The sequence below is a fragment of the Lutjanus erythropterus genome, chromosome 2 (genome assembly GCF_056507025.1).
Source record: "Lutjanus erythropterus isolate fLutEry1 chromosome 2, fLutEry1.hap2, whole genome shotgun sequence".
Lineage (NCBI taxonomy): Eukaryota > Metazoa > Chordata > Actinopteri > Lutjaniformes > Lutjanidae > Lutjanus > Lutjanus erythropterus.
In genome coordinates this window covers 20,064,304-20,091,822 of record NC_139318.1, presented here as the reverse complement: position 1 = coordinate 20,091,822, position 27,519 = coordinate 20,064,304, and the positions used below count along the sequence as shown (strand labels likewise).

Genomic DNA, 27,519 nt, shown 5'->3' with positions numbered 1-27,519 from the left:
CCACAAAATATAATGTAATCAATAAAATTATCAAAATAAAAATGTCCAGCTACCTTTTATCTGGTTAGTTTACTCTACTACTTATACTCCTACTCATACTGAAAGTCTGACTGAACAAATGCAAACATAGATTTCAATCTGATTTCAAGGAGAATCGAAACCAGTGGCAAACATTAAGAATAAATATATAGAAATAGCCAAACTTCTGTTCTAATGGTTTAGTTTGCTGACATAGGTCATGTAGAGGCATCACCATTAAATTGAAACTGTTGCATAACCATTTAAAAACTCCTTGTAGTAGCTTTAAGTTTTGAAAAAGTTTAACCAAGTAATAATGTTTTGAAGAGATAGTTTTCTTTTTTCTTTAGATAATCTGGGATCTTTTAGCTTTAGAAATTCTAAGAAGTTTGTTATGTTTATTTCAAAACTCAAGGTTTAAGTTAGATTCAAAATTCAAAGATTTTGTGTCGTCTGATGCCTTGAAATTATGAGTTTTCTCAACTCTTTTTTTTTTTTACAGTGAAGTCAGGGAAGTGGCTTTATGAAGATTACTCAGATTACAAGTTAACACCACAGGATATCACAAAACTCTCTGATTTACCACACACACTCACCTCGACATGCATGAGCACACATGCTATCTCTCTCTCTCTCTCTCTCTCTCTCTCTCACACACACACACACACACACACACACACACACACACACACACACACACACACACATTCACACACTGGGCAGGCAGCGGCAACCGGTGAATAACCTTGGCGATGACAGAGCAGAAAGAAAGGGATGGAGGAGGGAGAGACAGGGAGGGGTGGGCTGGGAAAGATCAGAAGGTCCCGGGTCCTCCCACATTGGAGGAAACAAACAGCGCCACCATTCACACATACACACAAGTCCACACACACACACACACACACACATGCACACCAGTGTTAATAAGTGGAGTTTAGCTAACAGAAAATCTTCAGATAAGGTTCTGTGTGATAACAGATGAGCTCATATCCAGGTGGTTGTCTTGGATCATGGCTCACTGAGCACCAATGAAGTATACACACACAAAACACAGCTGCTGTGTCCTTTGCTAGACAAAATAAACTTCCAAGATTGTGATTTATTTTCACAGCACCGAAACAGCTCATAACTCAGTTTAAATAAAAGCATAAGAGCTGAGTTTTGTAACTTCATCCCTCAGGACCTGTGAAATGATTCTGTTGAGTCGTGTAGATTAAAAATCATCATTGAATTGGCACTATAAACCTTTTGATCTTATTGCCTTTTATTGACCTTGTATTAATAAAAGGCAATAAGTATTAGTATTAGATACTTGTCTATAGTCATTGTATTGCCTAGAGCAGATGTCAGTCAGCACAGCCCCAAGTTGGACAAACAGGGAAGACTACCATCATGGGAGCTAAGCAGTGAACAGGTGTGGACAGGGTCAACAAAAAAGATATTTTAGCCACTTAAAAAAAAAAGTCCACCTGAAAAATCAAAATCATTTTAAGAATAAGCTATATTTAGATTTTTTCTTTACTTTACTTTGCAGTCAGATAGCCTTTTCTGGTGTGAAAAAGACTATATAAGCCAAATATCGCTTTCTGCCAACCAACCAAACTCTATAGGGGAAATCAATAATTTTACTTCAGAACCACAGAACACAGAAGTTGTTGGTCTACCACAGTCTGATCTGATCTTTGATCTGATCTGGAGAATCCGAACTCTCCTTTTAAAACACCAAAGCCACATAATAAAACTAACTAATTAACTGATAGATGCAGCAGTAGATTAATAACTCCTGTGTTCTGCAAAGTAAAATTACTGATTTTGCCTGTTGAGTTTGGTTAGTTTGGAGAGAATGATATATGGCTTATATATGTCTGTTTCTTGTCAGACAAGGCTCTCTGATCTTTTTTTCAGTGGCTAAAAAAAGGTTTGTTGTTGACCCTGTCCACAGCAGTACATTGATTACATCATGGTGCTCCTCTCTGCTTCTCCAAATGGGGGGGGGGGGGGTGACTATCAATAACTACCTCATACAACTCCACTTCAAATAATCTGAAGTATCTGTTTAAATCATTTTCCAAAAACTGATTGAATGTGGATTCTCTTTCTTCTCACTTTCAGGCACTTGAACAATGAGCACGCCCTCGATGACCGCAGCACTGCTCAGTGCCGAGTCCAGATGCAGGTGGTTCAGCAGCTGGAGATACAGGTGAGTCACACAAACACACACATTTGCATATAAACACACATACACACACATACACACACACACAGACACACATAATTTTCATCTGCTCACAAACAAAGTGGTGAAGACTGTTTCAGCCAGTCAATGGCAGTAACTTGTCTGAGGCAGGGCAGAGTTTATGGAGAGCAGTGGAGCTTGTAATTTAAAAGGAGCAGTCGGCAGGGAAGCTGCCATCGCTGCTCCAATTATAAAGCTGCTTTGGTCACCAGCAAGAGAGAACGAGTGCTGTGAGGGGAGGAGGGAGGGAGAGAGGGAGAGAGAGAGAAGAGAAAAGAGGGAGAAGAGAGAGACATGAGCAAGAAAGCAGAGGACCAGGCTGCCTCTCTTGTTCCTAAAGTGGTTCGTGCACGCAATGCTCTTGAAACATCTCAATGCTCCAGCAAAAACAAAATACCAACACTGGGTAAGGAGTGAAATGCTGTTCTCAAACAGTATGTAAGGAAAGTCCCCCCCCACAATAGTGAAAACTCAAAGGCTGCCTCTTCACACACATCTTGACGTAGTTTCCAAAAACACTCCTGAGTACCGAGTTCACATCTCTGCGTATGTTTCTATACTGTAAAAAAAAAATAATAGAAAAATTTAGTGGAAACAAATGATCTTTTCAACTTAATAACGTAAATAAGTAGAAACTTTAACTTCAGTGATTAAAAATAAATTTCAATCATTGAAGCTAAAGCTACTACATAAATGGTTATGAAACAGTCTCAGTTTAATACTGATGCTTGTATGTGACCTACGTAAACAAACAAGACACAGACAATCAGCTGAGAATATCAGGATGTTTCTATATAGTTGTTCTTAATGCCACCGGGTCAGATTATACATTAAATTAGATGAACAGTTGACTGTTTACATTTTCCCAGGTAAATTTACAGTGATAGTATTTAGATATTTAGATTTATTTACATAGTAATTTTAACCTAAATTTAGAAGTGCTATTTATTCAAGTTGATTAAGCTTAAAATTTCATGTATTTATTTTTCAGAACACCTCAGAACTTCTTCTAATTTTAAGTATTTTGACTTGAAATGAAATGTACTCTACAGAGTTCAATCAGCTTATTATATTAAGTTTGAATACTCGCTGGTTCAACTTATTATCTTGAGTTTAATGAACATGTTTTCTCAAGTACAACCAAATTAATGTCGAGTTTATTTGACCAGGAAAGGTTATTTATTTTGAATTGTTACAATATTACCTTGTCTTTTCAAATTCAGTCAACTTAAAATTTTAAGGCAGCTGGAACACTAACTTTTTAAAGTTAAAACAAAGAGTTTATTTTTACAGTGTGGTGTGAGCGTTGTGTTTGGCGGTGGTGGTAAACAGCGTTTAGCTGAGCCCCTGAAGCCACCGCCAGAGAACACAAAGTGACAGAGAGGCAGCTGGTGTCACATCACATCAGGACGGCCGTCTCTCTCTGTCCCTCACATGTCACTTCATCCCTCAGAAGTCCACAGGCAGCCCACCACTCTTCCCTCCAACAGCGCGCGCACACACACACACACACACACACACAGCAGCAGCAACACAGGCACTGTTTAAATCACTCATATTTGTACATTGCTGTGGTATGTGAATATGTTAATGGTGCTATCAGTCTTGGTGTAGATCCATTGTTTCTGGAGGCTACATGTTTGTACACACAAACACACACAGAGGATGCAGCGTTTCCACAGGCTGTAGCAGCATCCATTAAACGGCAGTTAACAATGTCAAACAGGGACGAGTGTGTCTGCAGGCTAGTGTAAGTGTGTGAGAGAGCTCCAGGTGCTGAGGCGGCTGACTCTCATATTCGCCTCTCTCCGCCTGAGGTGTAATTGTAATTGTAATTCTGTGTCAATACCACATTATATCAATCTAAGGGTTACGAAACGAGACAACGTGTTTTTCATGGTGATATCTGGCCTTGTGTGTGTGTTTCACAGCTGGCGAAAGAGAGCGAGCGACTCCAGGCCATGATGGCCCACCTGCACATGCGTCCCTCAGAGCCAAAGCCTTTTAACCAACCTGTGAGTAAAGAGACAAATTGCATCTCCTTTTTTTCTGCCCTCTGACACCAAACTTCTTCTCTTACCTCTTACTTACCTACAAACTCCTCATAATTGAACAGTTTCTTCATCCTTAAACCTAACCTAAACATTCCTCTCTTACTGTCTAGCTTGGTATCTACGCCCCCTATTGACCAGTGGGGGTTAATGTGCTGTTTATAAATCATGAGGACTACTTTCTGTCTTGTTTCCATGCTCTCTTCTGTCTTTCTTTCTTGTTTCCTTCCTTCTCTCTTTCTTAAACTTTTTAGGACACTGTGCATTTCATTTCTCAGAAAACTTTGATAATGTCCTCATTCAGATAAAGTGGTAAATTCCAGCTGTTCTTCTATTCAAACCCTGTCAGAGTTTAAGTAGAAATCAGTCATATATGTACTGTAATTTATCATAAAATGAGCATAATATATCATCAGAGATTAAGGAAACATGTTAACTTGAAATACTCACTTCTATAACAACAGCGTAACAGCTGCAATGTCCTTTGACATTTCTACTCTGGCCCGTAACTTGTGTTATCGTTTGCCTGTTTAACATTTATTACTATTAAAATCAGAGTTAGTGTTTGTTTATGAGTCGTAAGGAAGCAATAATCTTTTAGAAGGAGAGGATCTTTATAACTGTTGAATTTAGCAATGTATCAATGAAGTCTGGAAGACAGAAAGGCAGACAGTCACTCAACTCTGTCTCCAGAGTGTATATTTTCAGAGCATTGGGCTTTTGTTTTCAGACAGCTGTCTACTGTTATAAACAGCTGATCAGCTGATTATTGTTATTGTCAAATTTAAATGTTGCACTTGTCTTGCACTCCTGCAGTGTCCCTGCAGCCTGCCCGAGCTTCCTCAAGTCTAAGAAAACTTGCTTTGACCATAGATTTTATATTAAACAGGATTTCAACTATTTAAATATAGTGTCTTTACTATGGTTCCAACTCATTATTTGGATTGTAGTACTCATTTTTGGAAATTCAGTTGCTACATATTGCTCCTTTAAACTTCTGTTTTGTGTTTGATTCAGCATTTTGCAAATTCCGATTTATCTCAGCCTGTCAGAGAGGGAGAACAGCGAAAGTCTCGCACAGTATTTCCAGTGTGTGCCAACAAATGGGATAGAAATTTGACATGATGTGTGCATATGTGTCTTTGTGTGTGTGTGTGTCCACGCTGGTTGGTGAGGTTGTTATTAGGTATCTAATGAATATTTCATTATTCAGATTGACGAGGAGTCTTATTAAAATATGAAGATGTTGAAATTAATTGTCAATTAGAGGTAGAGTGTCTTAATTTGAGGGGATATAAATGGGTGCAGCCGAGTGGCAATATGTGTGTGTATGTGTGTTTGTGTGTGTGTTCTTGTGTGTCTGGGTGATGTGTTGATCGCAGGGGGATCAGCTGCTATTAACATCTAATGGGAAATCAGGAAGAGGCGTGTTCTGTCACCGCTGGAGACGAGCCTCGGGGTCAGGGATTGGAGGAGGAGGGGCAGGGGAGGGGCGTCAGGAATGGAAACAAAGCTTGGCCTCAATTAACAGGGTTCGACTGTTGCCGTGGTGATGTGGCACAGCAGCCGCGTTAATGAAGTACCTGTTAAACAGCCCCGCCCCCTCCAGTCAGCGTAAATGGTACAGGGGCAGAGTAAAAAGAAGAGGCGATTCACACATTTCACATACGTATGGACAACGCACACACATGCACACACATTCAGTGGTTTTAATTAGTCTTAAACTAGCAGCCCAACAACGGCTGTCCCAGAGAGACTGGGAGCACTGGTTCTGTGTATATGTGCGTGCATGTGTGTGCAAGGCTCTGCCTAATTGGGCAGTACTGGTCCGTGAAGACTTCGCCACCACAGAGTGCATGTGTGTGTTCCCTTCTTACAAACATGCTGTCGTGTGGTTTTGTATTTGTAAGCACAGGGTTAATTGCAGCCAGCGCTGTGTGTATAAATATACATCCATGTTCGGTGTGTGCGAGTGTGTGTGCTTCTGCACAAGAATGCATGTTGCATGTGGTAGATGGCAGTGTTAGATGCTTTATTTTTTATGTATGTGAGTTAGAGCTGCAACAATCAGTCAATTTATTGAGTAGTTTTCAACTATTGCAACAATCACCAACTATTTTGATAATTGATTAATTGTTTTGAGTATTTTTTTTTAAGAAATTCTTTTAAGAATTCTCAGATATCAGCTTTTTAAGTGTGAATATTTTCTGTTTTCTTTGGTCCTCTATGACAGTAAGCTGAATATCTTTGAGCTGTGGAAAAAGAAAACATTTGAGACTTTTCGCCATTTTATGACATTTTATGAATCAAACAACTAATTAGTTAATTAAGAAAATGTTCAACAGATTAATCGATAATGAAAATAATTATTCGTTGCGGCTCAAATATGAGTTGTCATTAGTACTGGATGGTTCCTAGATGTAGTGCCCTGTACTGAAAGTAGTAGCAGAAGGAGTTAGAAAAAACTCAAGTGTACTAATATTCCACAACTTGTAGACAGAACTGTTTGGAAACACTTTCCTGGATGAGATTTGTTATGGATGTCACACAAAAGCGTTGTCTAATGCTCTGATATCACCTGACCCTGATCATATCTTGTGTAGATGATGCTTCTCTCTAAACAGCAGCAGCACTTGGCAGATGGAGAAACTTTAAAGTAAACATGATTGAAGCATTAGTCATATAGAAAATCTATTTTATGTCCCAGGACTATAACAATTCTCCAAACAGAGCAGGACTATAGAAGATGTGTTTTACATTAACGATGGATAAGACAACTGTAATCTAAATAAGTCACACTGTATACATCACAATAAGCACTACTAAACCGATGTACAGTCACTTATGCATACTCACTATACATTATCTGGCTTATTGTGGGACTACTTACTAAAAGAAATCAATAATTTGACAGAAAACATTGACTTAGAAATTAATTTATTGCGTCTGCAAAGTCATCCAGAAACTATGATCAAAACTACGTCCATAGCAGTGCAGTCTGTCAGTCTGTCCAATCTGTTGTACATAGCAGTGGTCCACCAGTCAGTAATAACAGGCCATAGAAAGCCAGAGTTGCTCAATCAGTATCGAATATTTTAACAGGCTGGCTAATAAATGATAAATGATTGTGTGTATTTGAAAAAAAGGTTATTTAAAGAGCGGAATAAAAACTTTTTCAGTTAATTTAACAGTTAGAATAACTATGAAACTCCTCGGCGGACATGAAAGCTCAACAAATCACCCTAATTTCTGTGTGTGTGTGTGTGTGTGTGTGTGTGTGTGTGTGCGTGTGTGTGTGTGTGTGTGTGTGTGTGTGTCTCTCTCTCTCTCTCTCTCTAGCTGAACCTGGCTTCCAGCGGCTCTCTATTAAAGCGGGACAGCGAGGCCTACCCAGAGGGTCTTCCTCACCCCCCCACCTCAGCTGCCACCCCCATCACCCCACTGCGCCAGGGACCCTCAGTCATCAGCTCCTCCAGCCTGCACACACACTCCCACTCCCACACACACAGTGTCGGGCCCATACGTAGGCGCAACTCCGACAAGTACTGCACCCCCATCGCCTCAGGTACAGGACTGTAACATACACTTACTCAGTGCCTGTATTTCTAATTATTGATTTATGATGGACTCAAATTGTGTATGTTTTCAATCCTGCATTAATTACTGCTTTAGGTTTTTATTACAGTACTTGTTGTTGTTTTCATGTGCTTTTTTCCCCACAAATTTCCCTGCAAGAGCAGTATAATCATTCTTAAATCACTTGAAAAAGAAAATTACAATTTAAGGTATCCAAGCAATATTTTGTCAAGTGTGTGGCTTTTAATGAAGTCACATTCATTCACAGTTATTCACATCTGTGTAGCAGAAGTCTTAAAATTGGCTCCCAAAGAAATATATGTAGAAAAATGTAGAAGAGCACAAAGCTGTGCTCACCAAATTCTTCCCACTAAAATTTACTTGATACTTGGTCTACAGAATAATATCAAGTATCTGGCTAAACACCTATATAGTATTAGTTTTCCTAGACACATTTTTCATTTTTTGATGTGTAATTTTTTATTTTAAAAAAACACTCTATTTTGACATTTTAATATGAACTACGTTTACAATACAAAATTCATAGCTCTGTATTTAAAGTTCACACCATCTAATTTAAATTTATCATGTCCTGTTTTCTTCAGAGCTGGCTCAGAACTGTGAGTTCTACAAGAACGCTGATGTCAGGCCTCCCTTTACCTACGCCTCTCTTATACGTCATGTAAGTCTCTCCACTGATTTCGCCGTTTCTGTTTCACCATCTCTTCTGTCCATCTGTGTCCTTCTCTAACTCTTGTTGTGTCTCTCCCCGTCCTCAGGCCATTCTGGAGTCACCAGACAGACAGTTGACTCTCAATGAGATCTACAACTGGTTTACACGAAAGTTTGCCTATTTCAGGAGAAACACAGCCACATGGAAGGTGAAAAGCTTTTAACATTTATAACACAGTAACATGTAACAATAGTACTGACAGTACTTTCAGAACTAGTTTGATGTAAATAACTCAAAAAACATTATTTTGGAAAACTAAGAATCAACTGATGGAAGATGGAGACCGGACAAATTAGCAAACCAACTGGGAGTTGTTTAGATGAAGATGAAAAATGAGCAGCACCATATTTAGAAAATGAAAGCTTCGACTGCGGTTCTGACTGGTTAAAAGCTGATTTAGTCAGAGCACAATATTTTGACTTAAACAAAAATGTGGTATACAACTCTGCCTGGATAAAAGCTTATTCAAAGTGACTGCAAAGTACTTGCGGTTTTTGCCCACTGATGAAGCCCCCTAACCCGAGCAGGGGACCACAATGAGAAAAACAAAAAGTTGCAGACAAGTTTTGCATTGTTATTTGAAACATTTGGATTCACTTTGAAGGTCTAAATTTAGCATTTATACCCAGAATGATACAATTACCATAATACACAGGCACACACACACACACACACACACACACACACACACACACACACTGACTGAGTCCAACAAAGATTAATTGATTACTTTTAATCACAGTTTGACAAAAAATGGTTTAAAGTGAGTAAATCCAGATTTAAAATTAAGCAGAGATTTTTGCACAATTAAAAACTATCTCAGTTTAGTAAATACATATTTAGAGTTTAAACTGAAATTAAACAGGGTTAAAAATAAAACATTGCTTCGTTTGCTAGCTAGCTAAAAAGTTGTTCCCTAGCTAAATAAAAAGTTAACTAAATTTTACATTGTTTGCCAGTTAATTAAGGTGTTAGTCAGTCTAGTTAGCCTACTCATGATGGCTCAGCGGAGAAGCTCTTATTTCTCCTCCTTTGACAAAAGCTTTTTGTCAGCTTTTCAAATGGCGAGAAAGAAAGATTAGACGCGTCATAAAATCTGTTCCTGAACTTTCCTCAAGAAACGTAATTATTTTGTTCAATCCATCTCAAAAAAGGCAGCCATTTTAAAAGTTAAAATTGGAGATGAATGTTATGGAGTTAAAATGAATCAGGTTTTGACTAATACCTAAACTGAGGTTAAAAATAAGGTTTAATCTTTATTTTAAGTGAATTTGGTGCAACACAACTTAAAGTTAAACCATACTTAACAGGGTTTTAAAAATGAATCCTTATTGGTACAACTCAGCCACTAACTTTGCTCAGTCGACTCTTGAAGATATGATTGATGTGACAGTTATTGGCTGTTTCTGTCCTTTATGAGACACTTTTCTATTGCTCTCTTTTCCACTCTGTCTTTCTCACTCTCTCCTAAACAAGTCTCTCACCTCTAACATGGCACATGGCGAGTCGGCCTCACTTAGCCTGGCAGAGCCACATCCAGCCGCTCTGCAGCCTCATTACAGAGACGCACATGCTGCTCATGATCACACACACTGAATCCTCTCTCACACACACCTGGCCTGATCCCACCATTGTAGGTGCTGACCCATTTTTACAGAAACCTCACACTAATTTGAGTGTCAGTTCCTCCAGAGAGAGGGAAAGTGAGAGAATGAGCAAAGGAGTGAGAGAGAGACAGCAGGGAGGAGGGGGGGAGGAGAGACCCCGGCCTTCCTCTAATAGCCCCAACCCAAAGAGGGGTAGTGAGGGAGGGGGGATGTTGGGATGATGATGATGGAGGGATGGAGGGAGGGGTGCAGAGAAGGTTAAGAGATGGGGCAGCCAGGAATATCTTTACCTCCTCATCTGACTTTTATGAATTTTAACTATTAATGTCTGGTGTCTGGTGTCTGCTTCCTGCGCCGTTGGCCTCACAGACCTTTAAATATAGCCCAGCATGGCCTTATGTATTTAGATAGCAGCTCCGTGAGTCAAATAGGGCCGTAGAGATGTATGTCCTTTAATAAGCCGTTATATTTCATGAGGACAGCAGCGGTGTCAGGGAGGGGAACTCATTGATCATAGAAAGGAAGGGACAGAGAATGAGGAAGATACAAGACAGAGAGAAAAGGAAAGGAGTGATTGAGAGAGGAGGAGAAATGTTGTTTCAAGGTGCTGCATGATTGGTTGGACACCTTACAATTAGAGGTTTTATTATGCATTTAACTCACCAGTTAAGCACTATCCTATTGTTTAAACGGAATTTTATTGGTTTTCAACAGAAACAAGTTCTTCATTTTGGCATCATGTCAACAGTACACAGATGTAAGGGGGCAAAAAGAAGAAGAAGAAGAAAAAAAATAGTGCCATCCTGTCTTTCTCAACAGATAAATCTCCCAGCTGACCACCCCCTTCCCTCACCTTGACATTACACATTACACACCGAAGCTTTCCTCAATACTGTCCAGCGTAGAGGCACATTTTTGATTAGTATAGCCACGTATGTAATCGTCACATCAGCTTTAATATTTCACAATGTTACACAGTAATACATGAAGTAAAATCAAGTCAAATTAAGGCAATGTGACATTTGTGCATCAAAATGTCTAAAAGCGCTATGCCTATATTTATGTATTTATTGACTTGTGTAATATATTATCCAGAATGTTTGCAACACTTACCAAACCCAGAGAAATATTCAAATTAGATGAGATGACATTGTTAATTATAAAAATTGCAATGTAATTTGTATTTAGACTGCATTTCAAAGTAATCTGACCCCACCCTGGTTGCAAGTCATCACAAATAACGTTCTCTTTATTCATGCTTTTATTCTACCATCTTACCTGCTCACATGTCTTCATATTTAGGATTATATGTTAGTGGAATAGCTCAGCAGCAGAAACATGCCTGGGCTGCTCACAATACTCAGATATATACAGTACAAAGATATTCACACTTACAGTCGCACCTGTAAACCTGAAATAAATTCAGTCTCTGATTTCTTGTTTTTTGATACACGATTCAGTCCTTCTTCCAAAAATTCTGCCTCTAGTCGTCCCCCCCCCCCACCTCTCAGCCGGAGGGAGTGGAGATGAGTGGCACATGTGCTGTGACCCACTGTAAATGACTGCTAATGTTTTAACTGGGAGAATTAGGCTTTCATCACGGAGACGAATGCAAATAGCACTGCAATAGCACTGGTGTCTGGCGTGTGTGTGTGTGTGTGTCAGTGTGTATGTGTGTGTGTGTGTTTGCACTGTCAGGGTGGCGGGCGCAGATTGGGGTCAGACTCATTTACAAAACTTAGCATCACGGCTCGGGGGTTGAGGGGATGCGGGGGAGAAAGGGTTCCTCCGCTGATTATGGCTTGTGTAATTACGTGTGTGTGTTTGTATGTGTGTGTGTGCGTGTGTGTGTATCTGCGTGTGTAATTACGGCGAGGAGTGATGCATGCCTGGCCTGTCCCTCCCTCTCGGCTTAGAACAGCGTGTCAGAGAGAATATGCAGGATTTAATTATAGACGAATTAAAATTGGTAATGAAATTGGGCATGAACAAACTACAAATAGCAGATGAAAAGGGAGGCCTGTCCCTGGGGGGGTGAGACGAAGATAGCGGTGTGCCTGCCTGCTCGCCTGTCTGAGTGCCTGTGGATGTCTGTGTGTGTTTCTGTGTGTGTGCTGATGATGACTGATAAGAAAATTTCCGAGATAAAATAGTGCTACCAGAAAACAGCTACCTTGCATTAACACTGTACATGAAGCTACAGTATGGGTGTGTATAAGCAGTGACGGTTAAAAATAGGACAATTATCCTCAGGTCACAACACTTAAAAAGTAACTTAACACCGAGCTGAAAAGCGTTGTTTGTACTGAACACACCCTGACTGAGTGTTCTTACCTCAAGCGAGGGGAGAACTTTAAGTAAAGGAACGAAAATAACAATTTCAGCTGGTGTTGAGTTACTCTTTAACTACACGTTTCCCGCTTATGGAAGTTGTGGAATATTATTAAGTCAGGAAATTTCTGAAATTAACAGGAGACATCAGGGAATATTAGTGAGTCAGATGTGTCTCTTTACAGGTAATGGTCAAAACATCTTTTACAGTTATTTAATGCATTCCTCAAATTTAGGGTTTATGGTATTTTTCTCCATAAGAGGAAACAGAGTTTATTCCCAGTTTTTTTTATACAACTTAAAATCCACCTTTTGATTGGTAGAAATTCTCCCTGCTCACATCCATGAAAATTCAGTGGGTATATGTACCCACTGAATGTTATCTATACTGACGTGATCTATACTGATAAATAAATAGAAGTATGGCAACTGTGTTAAAAAAATATTATATAAATATTTGTTTGGGGTAAAAGAAAGTACACTATATTATCTAAGACACTAACACACCATTGTAAAAATAATACAGGAATTGAGTGGAATCAATTCGTCTTTTCTTATTAACTTCACGTAAATATACAACTTTAATTTAAACAAGTCAATTTACCTTCAAATTTCTAGTATTTATTTTCAGAAAATTTTAAAACATAAACATGAGTTCTTCTCACTTGAAGTCTTTTGTACTGTATAGAGTTCAAAAAAGAAATGCAAAAGAAACATAGTCAGCATATTATCAGACTTCCCAGCATGCATTGTTCAAGAGTCAAAACTGTTTTTTATAGTTAAATAAAGCACATATGATGAAAACTTGCTGTGTGTTTCTAATACACTTTAAGATAAGTCAGGCAAGGCATGTTTTCACTGATGACAACGCTGATGAATTTTAGTATTGAATTAGTTTGTTAAAAATTAATGAATTACAATAAATATTAAATGTTATACATGTTTGCCAGTGTGACTGATTAAACATGTTTTCTCAATTACAACTGAGTTAATATCAGGTTTATTTGACTATAAAAGTTTATTTATCCTGAATCATTAAAAAAAATTACTTCAACTTGTCTTTTCAAATTCAGCCAACTTTAAATCTTAAGGCAGCCCAGACAGTAATTAAAGTTAAAACAAATAGTTAATTCTTACAGTGTAGAAAGTGAATGTAAGGACATTTCTGGAATCTTTCCAATGTTTAATTTCTGATGCTCCTAGTTACATAGATACATACCAAAGACTTCACTCTGCCATAAAATTAACAACTCAGGTAAAGCTGCCATGTCAGTGTAAACTGGTCAACTGACCACCGAACAGTAAACCTAATCTTCTGAAGCTTAAAAGATGAAGAAATTAACTTTTGAAAATGACACAATCCATGTTTCTGTATAGAAAATCTGGGGAGAAAATTACTATATGTATATATTAAAATCAAAATCTAAAATGAAATCAAATTAATATTTAATGAAATTTTAGATAGAACTTGCTTGTTGACTAATCTTATGTCCTTCTTTTCTCTCTCTCTCTCTCCCTTTTCCCAGAATGCTGTGCGCCACAACCTGAGTCTGCACAAGTGTTTTGTTCGTGTTGAGAACGTGAAGGGGGCCGTGTGGACTGTGGATGAAGTTGAATACCAAAAGAGGAGACCACCAAAGATGACCGGGTAAGCGCGCGCGCACACACACACACACACACAGACACACACACACACACACACACACACACAGACGTAGACACACATTTGTTTTCTTGGTGCACAATCGAGGTTGATGTGAGTGTGAGCTTATGGGTGCTGGCACTATGATTGCCTAAATGGACCCTCTATTATTACCAAGAGGCCAACTCAGCAATCAAATAAAAAAAATTAAAGGAGGCCGCCGGCATATCATGTACATGCCACACTGTATGTGTTGTGTGTGTCTGTGTGTTTTTCCCTGTTTGTCGACACCATTAGTAAGCAGCTGTGTGAGATGCAGGAGAGGAAAAAACCTTGTTAGCGTATGTAAACAGATGTTCTCTCCAACCGCCAGAGAAACCAGGGATAATTACACACACACACACACTCACACAGGCACGCACACACACCTGCATGCCAGATATTAGACACATTCATATGTGTGTGTTTTAGCATCTGTTTACAGTCTGTGTGTGTTTCTACTTGTAACAAACATATTTGTGATATTTGTCAAAGAGCTTTGGCTGAGGTGACATCTTTCCACATGTGTGCTCAATCTGCTCTCTGTGTGTGTGTGTGTGTGTGTGTGTGTGTGTGTGTGTGTGTGTGTGTGTGTGTGTGTGTGTGTTTGTGTGTGTGTGTGTGTGTGTGTGTGTGCAGAAGTCCCACTCTGGTGAAAAACATGATTTCAGGCCTGGGCTTTGGATCTCTAAACGCCAGCTACCAGGTAAGGAATGCCCCCCCCACCCATCTCTCTCTATCTCACACACAGACACGCACACACACACACACACACACACCTAGCAGCCAATCACAATCAAGGGCACTAATATCAATTCCCTCTTATAATTAGCAGATTCCCTAACGACGTTCACACCATCTCCCTCCTCCTCCTCCTCCACCCACACCAACACACACTCTCACCTCCCACCTCACTTTCTCACAAATGCGCCACCCCCACCTCTGCACACACACACACACACACACACACACACACACACACACACACACACTTACACACACACACAAACACACACTACTAAACCCATCTCTCCACTCCTACGCAGACAAACACACACACACATGCAGTTTTGCGACTGAGATGATTTATAGCGTCAAGTAGTTGTCAATTAAGGTTACCGCATAAAATTATCGCCTGTCCCAGAAAATCCATCTCTGAGCCAGTGAGAGTTCCCCTCCTTTTGTCTTTTTTTCTCCTCATGTGAGAGGGGAGATGGGGTGAGACTCTCACTCACCAGCGTCCAGCCCGTCTCATCTGCAAACAGCTGGAGCGGTGACACAAGTTGCCCCTGTTGATTCAGTTGTTTTCTCCTCTGTAGACACTGATGTTACACAGTGTTTGTATGTGACATGTGTGTGTTTAAGTTGAGGTCGCTTAACATTCCTGTTGAGACTTTCATGTGAACACACACTTAGGACAGGGACTTGAATGTACGAGCACAAGCCGTGATGAGGAAAGTACTGTATATAAGTGCCCCCTAGTGGTTTGTCAAGTTCACTAGCAAGTTAGTGGATTCAAACGTGCTCCACGTGGAAGAGCTCTCAAGAAAAACTCTCCATCTTTCATTGTGGCTCTGACCATTTAGTACAGTTTTACATCTAATTATGTGTCAGTTCAACTTACAAACACATTTTGAGCATTATATAGTTATATTATACTGCTTTTTGTGGACGCATCATTTCCAGATGCTATTTTATGACATTGCATGCCCCTTATCCCATTATCAAGTAGCATTTTAAATTTTACATATTAGAGTCTGACCAATATATCAGCCACCTGATATTGTCAGCCTGATATTGGACAAACAGCAGTGTCAGTCTCTGTCAGCATATGTTGTCCAATATGTGCCGATATGAAAACTCTTTTTACAGAACATAATAGCTTTTTTTTTTGCTTTAAATGCAGCAAATTGAACGATATTTAACTGTAAATTGTCTTGTCCTGTCTGCATTACAAATCTTTATCATAAGTGTGTGATAACCACATTTGATGGATCATATACACATATATTAAATAAATGAGTGTTTATGTAATACATGTGTATGTGTGTCCATATATATATAGAGGGAGGGAGAGTGAGAAAGAGAGATATGTTTTGGGTATTGTTTGGATTAAATTAATACTGATGTTGATGTGCTGATATTGTTTAAATTTGGAGCAAAAAATAATGAGGTGACATGAAAATATTCAGCAGTCATTATTTTTTTTGCTGAAATGAGTTAGATTGTTTCCTGAGCTAATGCATTTAGCTGAATTTTCATCAAATTTAGTCCAAACTTTTAAGTATTTTGCCTTGTCAACTGTTTATGTAACATAAATATCAATAACAGTATAGTTTGTCCTGGAGCTTATCAATACTTCTGTACTGACCAGGAATCGGTGACAGTTCTTTATATACAACTCTACTATATATTACATTCTGTATGAAGAATGTTATCTGATTTACCAATATTAGATTTTTTTTTTACTCTAGTATCCACATTGGCCCAGAAAATCCAGTACTGGCTCTAGTATATGTCATATTTTTAGAAACGAAAAAAACTTTAATGTAACCCAGCTTCTTTTTAAAGTGACTGGACAACTATGTGTGTGTGTGTGTGTGTGTGTAGGCGGCTCTGGCAGAGAGCAGTCTGTCCCTGCTGAACAGCCCTTCCCTGCTGACCCCTCCGTCTGCGGCCAGCCTCAACATGCTGCATGTGGGCCACGATGATGTCAGCTCCACTGTGGAGCAGGTCAACAGCAACGGGAGCTGCAGCCCCACGCTCAGCCCTCAGCAGTACAGGTACGCATGGACATTAACACATACACAGACACACATGCGCGTGCGCGTGCAAAAACGTGAAGGTGTAAGCAGACAACACAAGGCTGCTTTAACATTATTCCCCTGTACTGAGCTTTTTAATATTTATTGTGTTCACACTGGTCAGAGCAATAATGGATTTTTTATCAACAGGTCAGTGTTGTCTGCCATCTTCATAATGGAGGTGTAATGGCAATACTGATATTAATATTAATATCTAGGAGGTGGCTGACAAGATAAATCTAACTTGGTGTGCGATAATTAAACATAACTTGACAATCATAAACATCTAAGGAAATCTTCCTCAGTGCTTTTATTAGAGGCTTAAACTGGGAAAACAATATTTACAATGAACAATTTAAGATTATGCTACGAAAGAGAAAAGTCTGCACACGATTAGGCTCAACATAAATATTTAAATTCTTTTTTAGGACACTCTTTTAGGCAACATTTCGATGTGCAAGATTTTCCACAGGTAAATGGCAAAGAGAAGGCAGTAATCAACTTTAATCATGATCACCTGCTGATCAGCAGGCAGCGGGGGAAAAGAAAAACAACAAAGTGGCATTCACAGTACTTCAGAAAATAGAAACAGAAAATAAGGAAAATAAAATAAAAATGCAATATTAATGTGACAACACCTGAAAACATATTTCTCATTTTAAACTCAAACATTTAAAAAAAAAGGTCCCGTTACGTTGAATGCCAGTTTTGCATTTATTTTTTAAGCCAAAACATTATATTACGAAAACATCAACAGTGTCTTCCCCAGAAACAATAACAGATTTGTCTACATATTTGGACTCGTACACTCACCAACTGAAACCATAACAGAACATATTGTTGGTTTTAAAGTGTCTTTTTTTTGTGCTTTGGTTCCTTCAACTGTACTAAAATGTAAGTGTACTAAACTGACAGTGGACATATACAGTATTTCCCCAAATAACATCCTAACTTTCTGGACAGCACAGAGAAAAAGATTTTGATGTGTTTTGGTTAACTAACAATTTGAACATGTCAGACAGTATTTGGCATTTGTTATTGGCCTGTTCTGCATTTAAAACTTTAATATCTCTCACCTAGTGTTGCAGCGGTATCACTGTATATCGTGGTATAGAAACTGATCACTATCATACCTTACACATTTGTTTATCTGTGAACCTACCATAAAAACATACGTTATAAAAAAAACCCCCTCAAGATTAACAAAACCTGTTATCATTATTTTAATGGTCATTGTAACTGATGGTAATAATAATAATAATAATAATAATTGTGTAATAGCGTATACTGTGATACTATGTATCACATTTCACTTTCAGATGTTGTTGTTTTAATTGATTCATGTGTTTTAAATTTTAACAGTTTTCATTTATTAATAGGGTTTTATATATATTGTTGAGGTTTTATTGATTTTACTTTTTATTGCCACTTTTGTCTAAGTTTCTTGTTGGTGTTTCTTTGTGTCTAGGAGCTTTTATTTATTATTTACTCTGCAACATTGTAAATGAGGTCTCTAACTCAATGTATTTTAGAGATTAAAATATTGAATGAATGAATGAATGAATGAATGAATCCATTATATTATCTGAGATGGTTATCATACTGTGAAAATGTCATCCGTTGCAACCCCTACCCTCGCCCCACTAACAGCTGCTTGCTCTCTTCTGCAGCCACCCGGTGCATGTGAAGGAGGAGCCCACTGAGGTGGAGGAAGACAGTCGGCCAGTGTCCCTCCTGGCCGGCGTCACACACAGCCTGCCATTGCCAAGCGACGAGCGTGACCTGGAGGAGGATCTCCCCACTGAGGAGCTGGAGTAGGATGAGATTGGAGACGGACCAGAGGGACGAGACATAGCGTCATCAATCTCTCGTCAGCGTGAAGAGGAAAAGATAGCTACAGTACACTTAAGAGAAAAGAGAGAAAAAAAGAGAATGTTTTTTTTTTGTTTGTTTTTAAGAAAATGCAAGCAACCAAGGACGACATTGAGAAACTCCAAACAGGGTTAGATGACCTCCGTTAACTTTCAGACGCAAAAACAAGACTGTGGAGCACTGCTTTACCTCCATGTGTTTCTTTTCCAACACTTGGCTCAGAGGTGTAACACCACTTGATGCATACACACCCACACACACATGCGCACGCACACACATTCACTTGTCAAACCATGTGTCATCATCCCCCCTGGTCAAATCAGCCTCTGTGTAGAGACCCCTGGAGGTTTGGACACACTCTCTCCTCCTCGGCTCACTACTCTGCATACACCCTCCTCACTGTTGTCTTGGGCTGCCTGGCGAGCCGTTTTTATCTCTGCGTCAGATGAGAAGACACACAGGTGTGTGCGTGTCACACACAGGATCATGTGTATATAGATCTGGAGCAGTCACCAGGGGCTGTGCAGTATACCTCTCCTACTTCTCCCCCCTCTTTGAGTCAATCACTTGCTTTTTCATTTTCTTTTCTTTAAAATGAAACTGTTGGGCTTCGAGATGGGAAGGAAGGAAGGAAGGAAAGAAGGAAGGAAGAGTATTTTTTCAAAGATTACCTCCAGCAGTGCTCCAACACTTCAGTCGAGGCTGACCCGACAGAGGCGGCGTGGCCCTGGTCCCTGTCCAAACTTCTGCCCCCACCCAGCAACAAGACACTTAGTGACGGACATCTTTTAAACTCTTTGCTTCTAAGTGAGAAAAAAACAAGACATTTTCCTACCCCCACCTTCATCCCTTCCTACCCCTACCCCCCGCCCCCACCCCAGGGAAAGACTGCAGGAATAGGACCATTTGGTGCTGTCCTTCTCCTCTCCTCCGTCTGCCGGATGATGGAGGGATGAGCTTTGAACACTTTGAGAAAGAAAAGAGGGGAAGCAGCAGAGAGAAACGAGGGAGGAAGCGTCTACAGAAATATTGTGACTAAAAAAAAAGAAAACTGTTAATGATATGGAATATAACGAGAAAAAAAAACGTGTGGTAGCTTTTTGTCATTTCCTTTTTTTGTTTGATGTTATTATCATTGTTTATTTTTGAGGATCAATATTTCCATGGTGGCGTTCTGTTTCAACGTACCTTTTCTAAGGATGCTGTTTTTTGTTTTTTGTATTGTAATTTGTTTGATTTACTCTGGCTGTTCACACCATTCCAAATGAGTATTGGCAAAAAAAAAACAAAAACAACAAAAAAAAAAAAACAAAGCGCAGTATTGTCCCAACTTGTGATACCCGACCCCAGCTCCTGCCCCTTTTCCCTTTTGCCCCAAGTGTAGCAGGCAAGAAATTTGGAAATAGCACTTAAAGTTGCCATTATCCAGACAGATTATTTAACAGCTGAATCTTTTTTTTTTATTCTCTCTCATTCATTTGTTTTGGGTTGTGTATTTAGTTGAGAAATATCAGTAATGCTTTAAAAATATATATATTATTACTGCAGTCAGAGAATACCTCATCCCACAAAGGTTCCGCCTGGAACTGTGTCCAAATTGATAAACAAATAAGGGGGAATTCTTTCTGTGGGACACCAAATGTGGCAACTCTGCTCAGCTTCGATTCAAAGCTCTATGGTTGTAATAGTTACTGTGTAGAAGCTATCTGCAATTCACTGTGTGAGTTTGTGTTAAAGGAATAGCATGTGAGATTTTATTTTTTTGTTTGTTTTCCGTGAGCATAAAAAGCATTACTTTTCTCTACAGTGCCATACCAAATTTTAACATTTATTTTAATCTATTATCTGCTTATTCCCATTTTATTTTTGTTACAGGTAACCAAAGAAATATGTAGAAAACCAAAAACCCTGTAGTTTATTTTGCCCTTTTTGAGTTTTTTTGTTTTTCCTTCTTGATGAATTGGCCAAAAGACAACAAACCAGGAGTTTGAATTCTTCTTATTATCGTATTCATATAACTATTGTGTTGAAATTATACATGACTTACAGTGCTGACCATTCCAAAAACCAAAGTGTGTAAAGCAAAACTAGAATTTGGAGACATCAAAGCTTTTACATGGTAAGCGGTTGCAGATGACTCACATTAGGTATAAGGCCAAAAACTAGTATTAATAACAAACCTCGCACAGTTCCTCTGAAAAACAAAAAAACACTGAGAAAAGAAAAGAAAAAGCACTTAGAGGTGAAACCCTGTCTCTCCCACGCTCAGGCTAAACTGTGTTCCAAACACAACCTTAGCACTGGCCCTGCTGCTGTATGAGCAGGCCGAAAAACGAGGCTCTCGTGAGGCATTTGAACACAACATTGATGTATTTTAACTACCTGAGGTGCCAACAAAAAGAGAGGTTAAACAGAAAATATTTGGCTTTACGTGATTTTTTTCTGGTGCTGTTGTCGTGAACATTTGGAGTTTTTCGATCTAGGAAACAAAGAAAGAGGAAGTGTACTGTAATGTGGTCACAAAAGTCACATCTCTGGACAGGGAGGAGTTATTCCAAAAAACATACAAAGAGGGAACAACTAAAAATGATGAAAATATACCAATGTAAGAGGAAAACAACCAAGGGACATCATGTAATTAAAAGTTGGGTTCATATTTTCATACTTTTTCTCAAACTTATCTCTTGCACTTCAGACGATTTTTTTCTTATTTAATGAAAGAACCTTTCTGATGACTTTGTGTTCAAACAGGACTGTTTCCTGTCACATTAGAGACTGATTTCTAACAAAGTACAAAGAGGCAGACAGGCATCTTGAAACGAGATAAAAAACCAAAAATAACACTACCTCCTTTTCAAAAATGGTTCAACACATAGCCAATGGGAGACTGCTGAACTCTCTGAAATATTTTTTTCTCCATTCTTCCTGGATGATAATAATGAATGCCAAAATTGTTGTTTCACTTAGTGTATGACTGACAAAAAAAAAAAGGAAAAAAGGTGATCTGGACTCCCTAATACATCTGCTCGAGCCCAAAAACATAGAGACGTTTCACTTTCCATGGATTTAAAAATGACTACCTCTCCTTAAACCACATCTAAAGCACTCTCTATGTCTCACAGTGTGTTGTGAAGTGCTCACTGTGTATGATCAGCTGTGTCAAACTGACCATACTCCTGCACTAAGAGCTATGTGAACAGCCTCTGACTGTATGTGTGTATATTCATGATCTCAACTAATGAGAAACTGGCTGTTGATGGCTATGTGGTGTTGCAGGGAAGCTGGTTGTCAGGCAAAATGATGGGCAGAACATTTCAGTGCCACCACACACAGACACAGTGTTGCCAGATTGGTGTTTTTCCTCTAAAGTGGGCTGTTTTAGGCTGCATTGTGCATGTTAAATGGGATTTTTTAATACATTAAAGTTACATTGTAGTAAAAATGTATTTATACATTTTATCCCTGTGTTATCTGAACACATCCAGTCACTCAGTAGAGCTTTGATATGACAACATTTTAATTTATTCTTCTGAGAGGAGATCTGCAGATATGAAATCAGGTTTTAATCAGGTTTTAATCAAACTAAAACTATTGAGTTTTGAAATAATTTTTGCTGACTTATAGACTTGTTGACAACAATTTACGTTTCTTCTTTGGATCTTTGGACCTACTCTTTGAATTTTAAAAATCTCCATAAATTGTATTTTAAAAATTGCGAACCTGTTTTGTCGCTATTTGGATGCTTGAAAATTAAATGGTTGCAACTGAAAACACTAAATCATTAACCATTATTCATTTTCCCTTCAGTGAGTTTACTCAACAATTATCAAAATACAATTTTTGGGGGTTCTACAACTCAAAGATCCAAGTTTATCTAAAGAAGAAAAGTAAAGTAAATTATCTCAACAAAACATTTTTAGTTGGTAAAACTTTTCAAGAGTGTGAGAAAGGCTCACAACTAAAACATCTTTAGAATAGCAATGCGTGTACTTCTCTCTCTCCTTCTTTAATTTGATATGCTGTCCAGACTTGTTGCAGTTGATTGAGTTGGATAAAGAGCTCTTCCATTGTTTTTTCTTTATTTGTAAGGTAGAGGGAAGAAACAAAAAAAGTTTTATAGTTGAATTGTAACCTCCAATCTGTGTTCTAGTGAACAAATTGTATCATTATTATATCATACTGAAAAACTGATGAACCGTAATATTGTTGCAGTTATTAGGACTTAATTTGTATTGTTTATTATAAATAATATGTGGGCATTTGTTTTAGCAATTTGGGTGGATTTATGAAAATTTATTTGGTTGGAAAACATCAAACCAATCTGGCAACACTGCACACACATACCCACCCCCCCCACCCCCCCCCCCCACACACACACAGGGGTATAACAGAAGCATAGAAGCAGGGCTATATGGGTTAGTGCAACGGAAGCTCTGACCATCCAGATATCCAAAGACCCACAACAACACAGCGGCACCCGCTTCACCAAAACACTCGCACTCGAGACGCTGAGAGAACTAACACACACGTAAAGAAACTCATCACTACTACTAGTAATATCCAAACCAAGAGGAACTGCTGCATACAGTACATAGATGATCTCTGACTTGTGCTTTAAGGTACACCTGTAAACAAAGCTGTTTTATAAAGATGTAGATTGTTCACAGGTCGCCATGTAACACTTCTGTTCTTTCTCCAGCTTGGCATAACATGATGTATTCTTGTATATTAATGCTTGACGTATCTCTCCAGGGCATTCTTTCCCATTTTGTCCTTTGATTTTTTTTTTATCTTTTTTGTTTTTTTTTCTGCACCTGTTTAGCTATTGTAAAGCTTTCAGCTCTGATTCCTATACTGTACTGCTAATGCTGAAGTATACGTATTTATCATATTAAGTGCTGCAGGTATCTTGGTTTTATTAGTTTTGTTTTTGTTTTGTTTGTTTCCACTTTTTCAGTTCTTCATAAAACGTCTGGGACGCTGATTTTTTAAGTGTATTATCTCTAAAAAGAAAAAAATTAAAAGAATAAAAGTTAGATCAGTGGTTTAGGTAACACCTGTTTGTATATTTATCTTAGCTAGGTCTATTTTGATACTTTTTTGTCTCTGTACTGCATTTATGCATTTTTAAGGAAAGAAAAAGAAAAAAACAAATGGAAAACAAACTAAAAAGTTACTTCATTATGTATTGATACCTCAGAAGGACTTTTTCTCTCAAAGACAGGACCAAAACCTCCGAAAAAGAAAAAGAGAAAAGAGGAAAAAATGTAAGAATATGTAGCCCCTCTCTTGCTTTAAAAAAATGCGGAGCTCTAGAAAGGTATTGCTGTTGGTCCTCTCAGGTGCCAATATGTGTCCCAGCTCCCTGTGACCCCTCCCTCTGACCCCTGACCCCTGTCATTCCTGTGCTGAACTCCGACCCACAGAGCTGTCAATCATCTGCAGGCGCTGTGGGGGTGTCACTGTGCCACACACCTGGCTGGTGGTGACCAGTAACAAACCTCATCTCCCAGTCCCACAGAGGCAGATCAAAGACTGACACTGTTGCATTTTTGATACTCCTCCTCCTCTCGCGTAGTCTCAAATACCAAAATGTGGAATGGCTCTCAGAGATGCAGCTCATCCTCTGACTACCAAAGGCATTGCAAGCAACCATTTGCTTAAGTCCAAACTCTAACCAAACTGTAACCAAACCAATGCCACAACCTTAACCAAACAAAAACCAAGCTACTTCCAAAACTTTCCATCGACTTCACTGATCACCTTTACCGATCGCTGTTATCTCTCCTACATCCACGTAATGGTGTTACAGGACCGGCCCGCATCCCATTGGCTGGTGACTGACTCGAAGGACACAGGGAGCCCCAAATCCTGACATGTGATTGGACAGTTCTGAGGTGTCATGTGAGGGGGAAGGGACTCTCAAAGTGGAGCTTTGCCTGATGGTATTATCACGTAGACAGCCAGAATCCGATGGAACTACCACTTCAGCTCTCCTCTGGTTAAACCTTAGGAATGTGTGTACATTTTCAGCAGTGACTCTCTGAATTGTTTCTTAGTTTCAGTTTACCTGTTTACCTCTCTTTATCCTTTGGTTTTTTTGTTCTGTTTCTTGTTATTTGAAAAGTGTGGCCCGTGGAAGAGGCGGGGACAGGGACTGGGTAGCGGCTTTAGACAGACAGTGGAGCCCAGCCCTCTGACCCTCCACCCCGGGTAGCCATGTAATGCCAGTCACTGCCCTTTCCTTCATGCTGTATAAAAACACACACATATATCTGTGTATTTGTAACCTGAATCTTCTTGTGTCTGTCCATGCAGACAATAAAAAAACTGTACAGTAGGTCTAGTTGCATGTAATCTGTACTAATTATTGACAATGGCATTATAAAATGCAATAAAAATACTTATTACACTGTCCTATGCTGTGTCCTTGTTGGTTCTTCTCCACAGGTGTATAGCAGTCGCCACAAGATGATAAACAGAGTATTAGGGATGCAATTAACAGTTATTTTCATTATCTATTGATCTGCTGATTATTTTCACAATTAATCATTTCATTTTTCAGCTATTCCCAAAGTGTGGGCTGCGGCCCACTGATGGGCCGTGAGGCCCTGCAGGTGGGCCTTGAGAGGTCATAAAAATAAATAAAGCATTTTTGAGTTTCAGTTTTATACCATCAGATATTTATGATTATTTTTAAAAAGTAGCCAGAACTAATCAAATTAAACAACTGGATATAAATTACATGCTATTCTTTATAAATCTGACCTAATTTAACAGGTGTTATACTGTATTTGGTGACGTATCACATTAACACCAGCGTTGTTGATTAGAGTTGTGATTAAAGGTTTGGGTGGGATGCAGAAGATTGGTCATTCCCAAACTTAAGAATGCTACAGTCCAATTTGAAATATGAAAGTTTAGTCTATAAAATGTTAAAATAAATAAATAAATAAGTAAATAAATAAATTAAATAGTTATTGTGTTTCCCAGAGCCCAAAGTAACATCTTCAAATTGCTTCTTTTGTCCAACCAACAGTCCAACATCCAAAGACTCTTCATTTACTGTCATAAATGATAAAGAAAAGCAGCAAACCCTCACATTTAAGAAGATGGAGCCAGCAAATGCTTGACATTTTTACGTGAAAAATGACTGAAACGATTAATGATTATCAATATATTTGGCTGTTAGGCCTGATTTCCCTGAGACCAGCTAACTGGTTAATCAACAAATTGCTGCAGCTCTAAAGGGAAGGCAGAAAAATAACTTTCTGCAACACAAAATAAATAAATCACTCTCATCTGTTCTTTTGTGGTTACTGGTTAATTTTACATCTTGAGGCCTCATACAAGTGATATATCAGTCTACAAAAGAAAGATGACTCACAATTGAACTGCTTCACATAATGCAATCTATGATGAGGTGCTGCAAACACATTGCTTCATTTTAAGAGGTCATAAGGTTAAAAGGATTGCAGCCACTGTTAATTTGTAAAAAAAAAAAAAAGATACCCTTGAAACTATTTAATACAGTTAAATATTTTCTTTTTGGCCTGACCTTCTACAGTTATATTGAAATATTATTAACTACATTTATATCTATAAACAGTGGTGGAGGATGTATTCAGATCTTATACTCAAGTCAAAATATTAATACAGCCATGTAAAAAATAAAAGTCCTACATTTTAAATCTGATTTAAGTAAAAGTTTTGAAGTAAAAGTATTGTTTTGGTCCCTCTGGTTGTTATACTATATTATTATTATTATATATGACATAACATACTGAAGCAGCACATTACTGCTGTAGCTGCTGGAGGTGCAGCTACTGTGAACCACTTCAGATACAGTTTTATATACAGAGACACCAGATAAATCTGAGATTCATGGGTTTTCAATTTTTGAACTCTTTCTAATCTTTGCTTTTTAGCAAGATACTGGATATTTTAAACATTTGCTGAAATTAAATCATGTGAGATGTTCAGCAGGAAAAATGACAACTCATACACATCTGAAATGTGAAACCTGCACCAATACACTGCTTGTAATGTCAGAACCCAGAAAGGTTAGAAACCACTATTTTAATCGTTAACAATGTATTGTATTTTAAAATGTGTTACTATCTAGTGTGTAAGCTTCATCTTAAAAGTAACTGGTAACTGAAGAAAGTACAATATTTGCCTCTGAAATGTAGTGCAGTGGAAGTATAGCAGAAATTGAAAATACTCAGGTAAAGTACAAGCATAGTACTTGAGTAAATGTAGTTAATTAAATTCAACTACAATCTTAGTAAAGCTAATTGTAAAATAAATACATGGGTTGGACATAATAACACCTGCACAGCATAAAGTAATTCAATATAGTCTGAACCCTGCAACAACTAAATTAAAGCCTGGAGTTTGTTGAGACTGTGTCAGAGGTGTTGATTCAAGTCTGCTGTCATTTTCGAGTTGGCATTATATTTTATGTCTCTGTGCCGAAAGCCCTGCACCTTAATGAGATGAAAAGGCTGTGGTATTCTTGCAGAAAATATACAGTATCAGATGCAGCTATAATTGTCACTGTGACCTCAGTCAGACTACTTGTTATATGCTCCACTCAGTCTACAGCCT

General features: G+C 38.5%; 1 protein-coding gene across 4 annotated transcripts in view; it reads left to right on the top strand.

Annotated features, from left to right (window-relative positions):
• Positions 1 to 22,465, top strand: part of foxp4 (forkhead box P4) — a 131,000-nt gene extending 108,535 nt beyond the window's left edge. For all 4 annotated transcript variants that reach the window (XM_084731284.1, XM_084731293.1, XM_084731275.1 and 1 more), the window contains 9 exons: positions 2,131 to 2,218; positions 4,186 to 4,269; positions 7,645 to 7,870; positions 8,487 to 8,563; positions 8,661 to 8,762; positions 14,079 to 14,200; positions 14,873 to 14,939; positions 16,844 to 17,016; positions 18,708 to 22,465. In XM_084731284.1, the coding sequence (XP_084587410.1) occupies positions 2,131 to 2,218; positions 4,186 to 4,269; positions 7,645 to 7,870; positions 8,487 to 8,563; positions 8,661 to 8,762; positions 14,079 to 14,200; positions 14,873 to 14,939; positions 16,844 to 17,016; positions 18,708 to 18,855 (1,087 nt within the window). In that variant the 3' untranslated portion in view covers positions 18,856 to 22,465. The remainder of the gene's footprint in view (positions 1 to 2,130; positions 2,219 to 4,185; positions 4,270 to 7,644; positions 7,871 to 8,486; positions 8,564 to 8,660; positions 8,763 to 14,078; positions 14,201 to 14,872; positions 14,940 to 16,843; positions 17,017 to 18,707) is intronic.
• Positions 22,466 to 27,519: the final 5,054 nt, after the last annotated feature.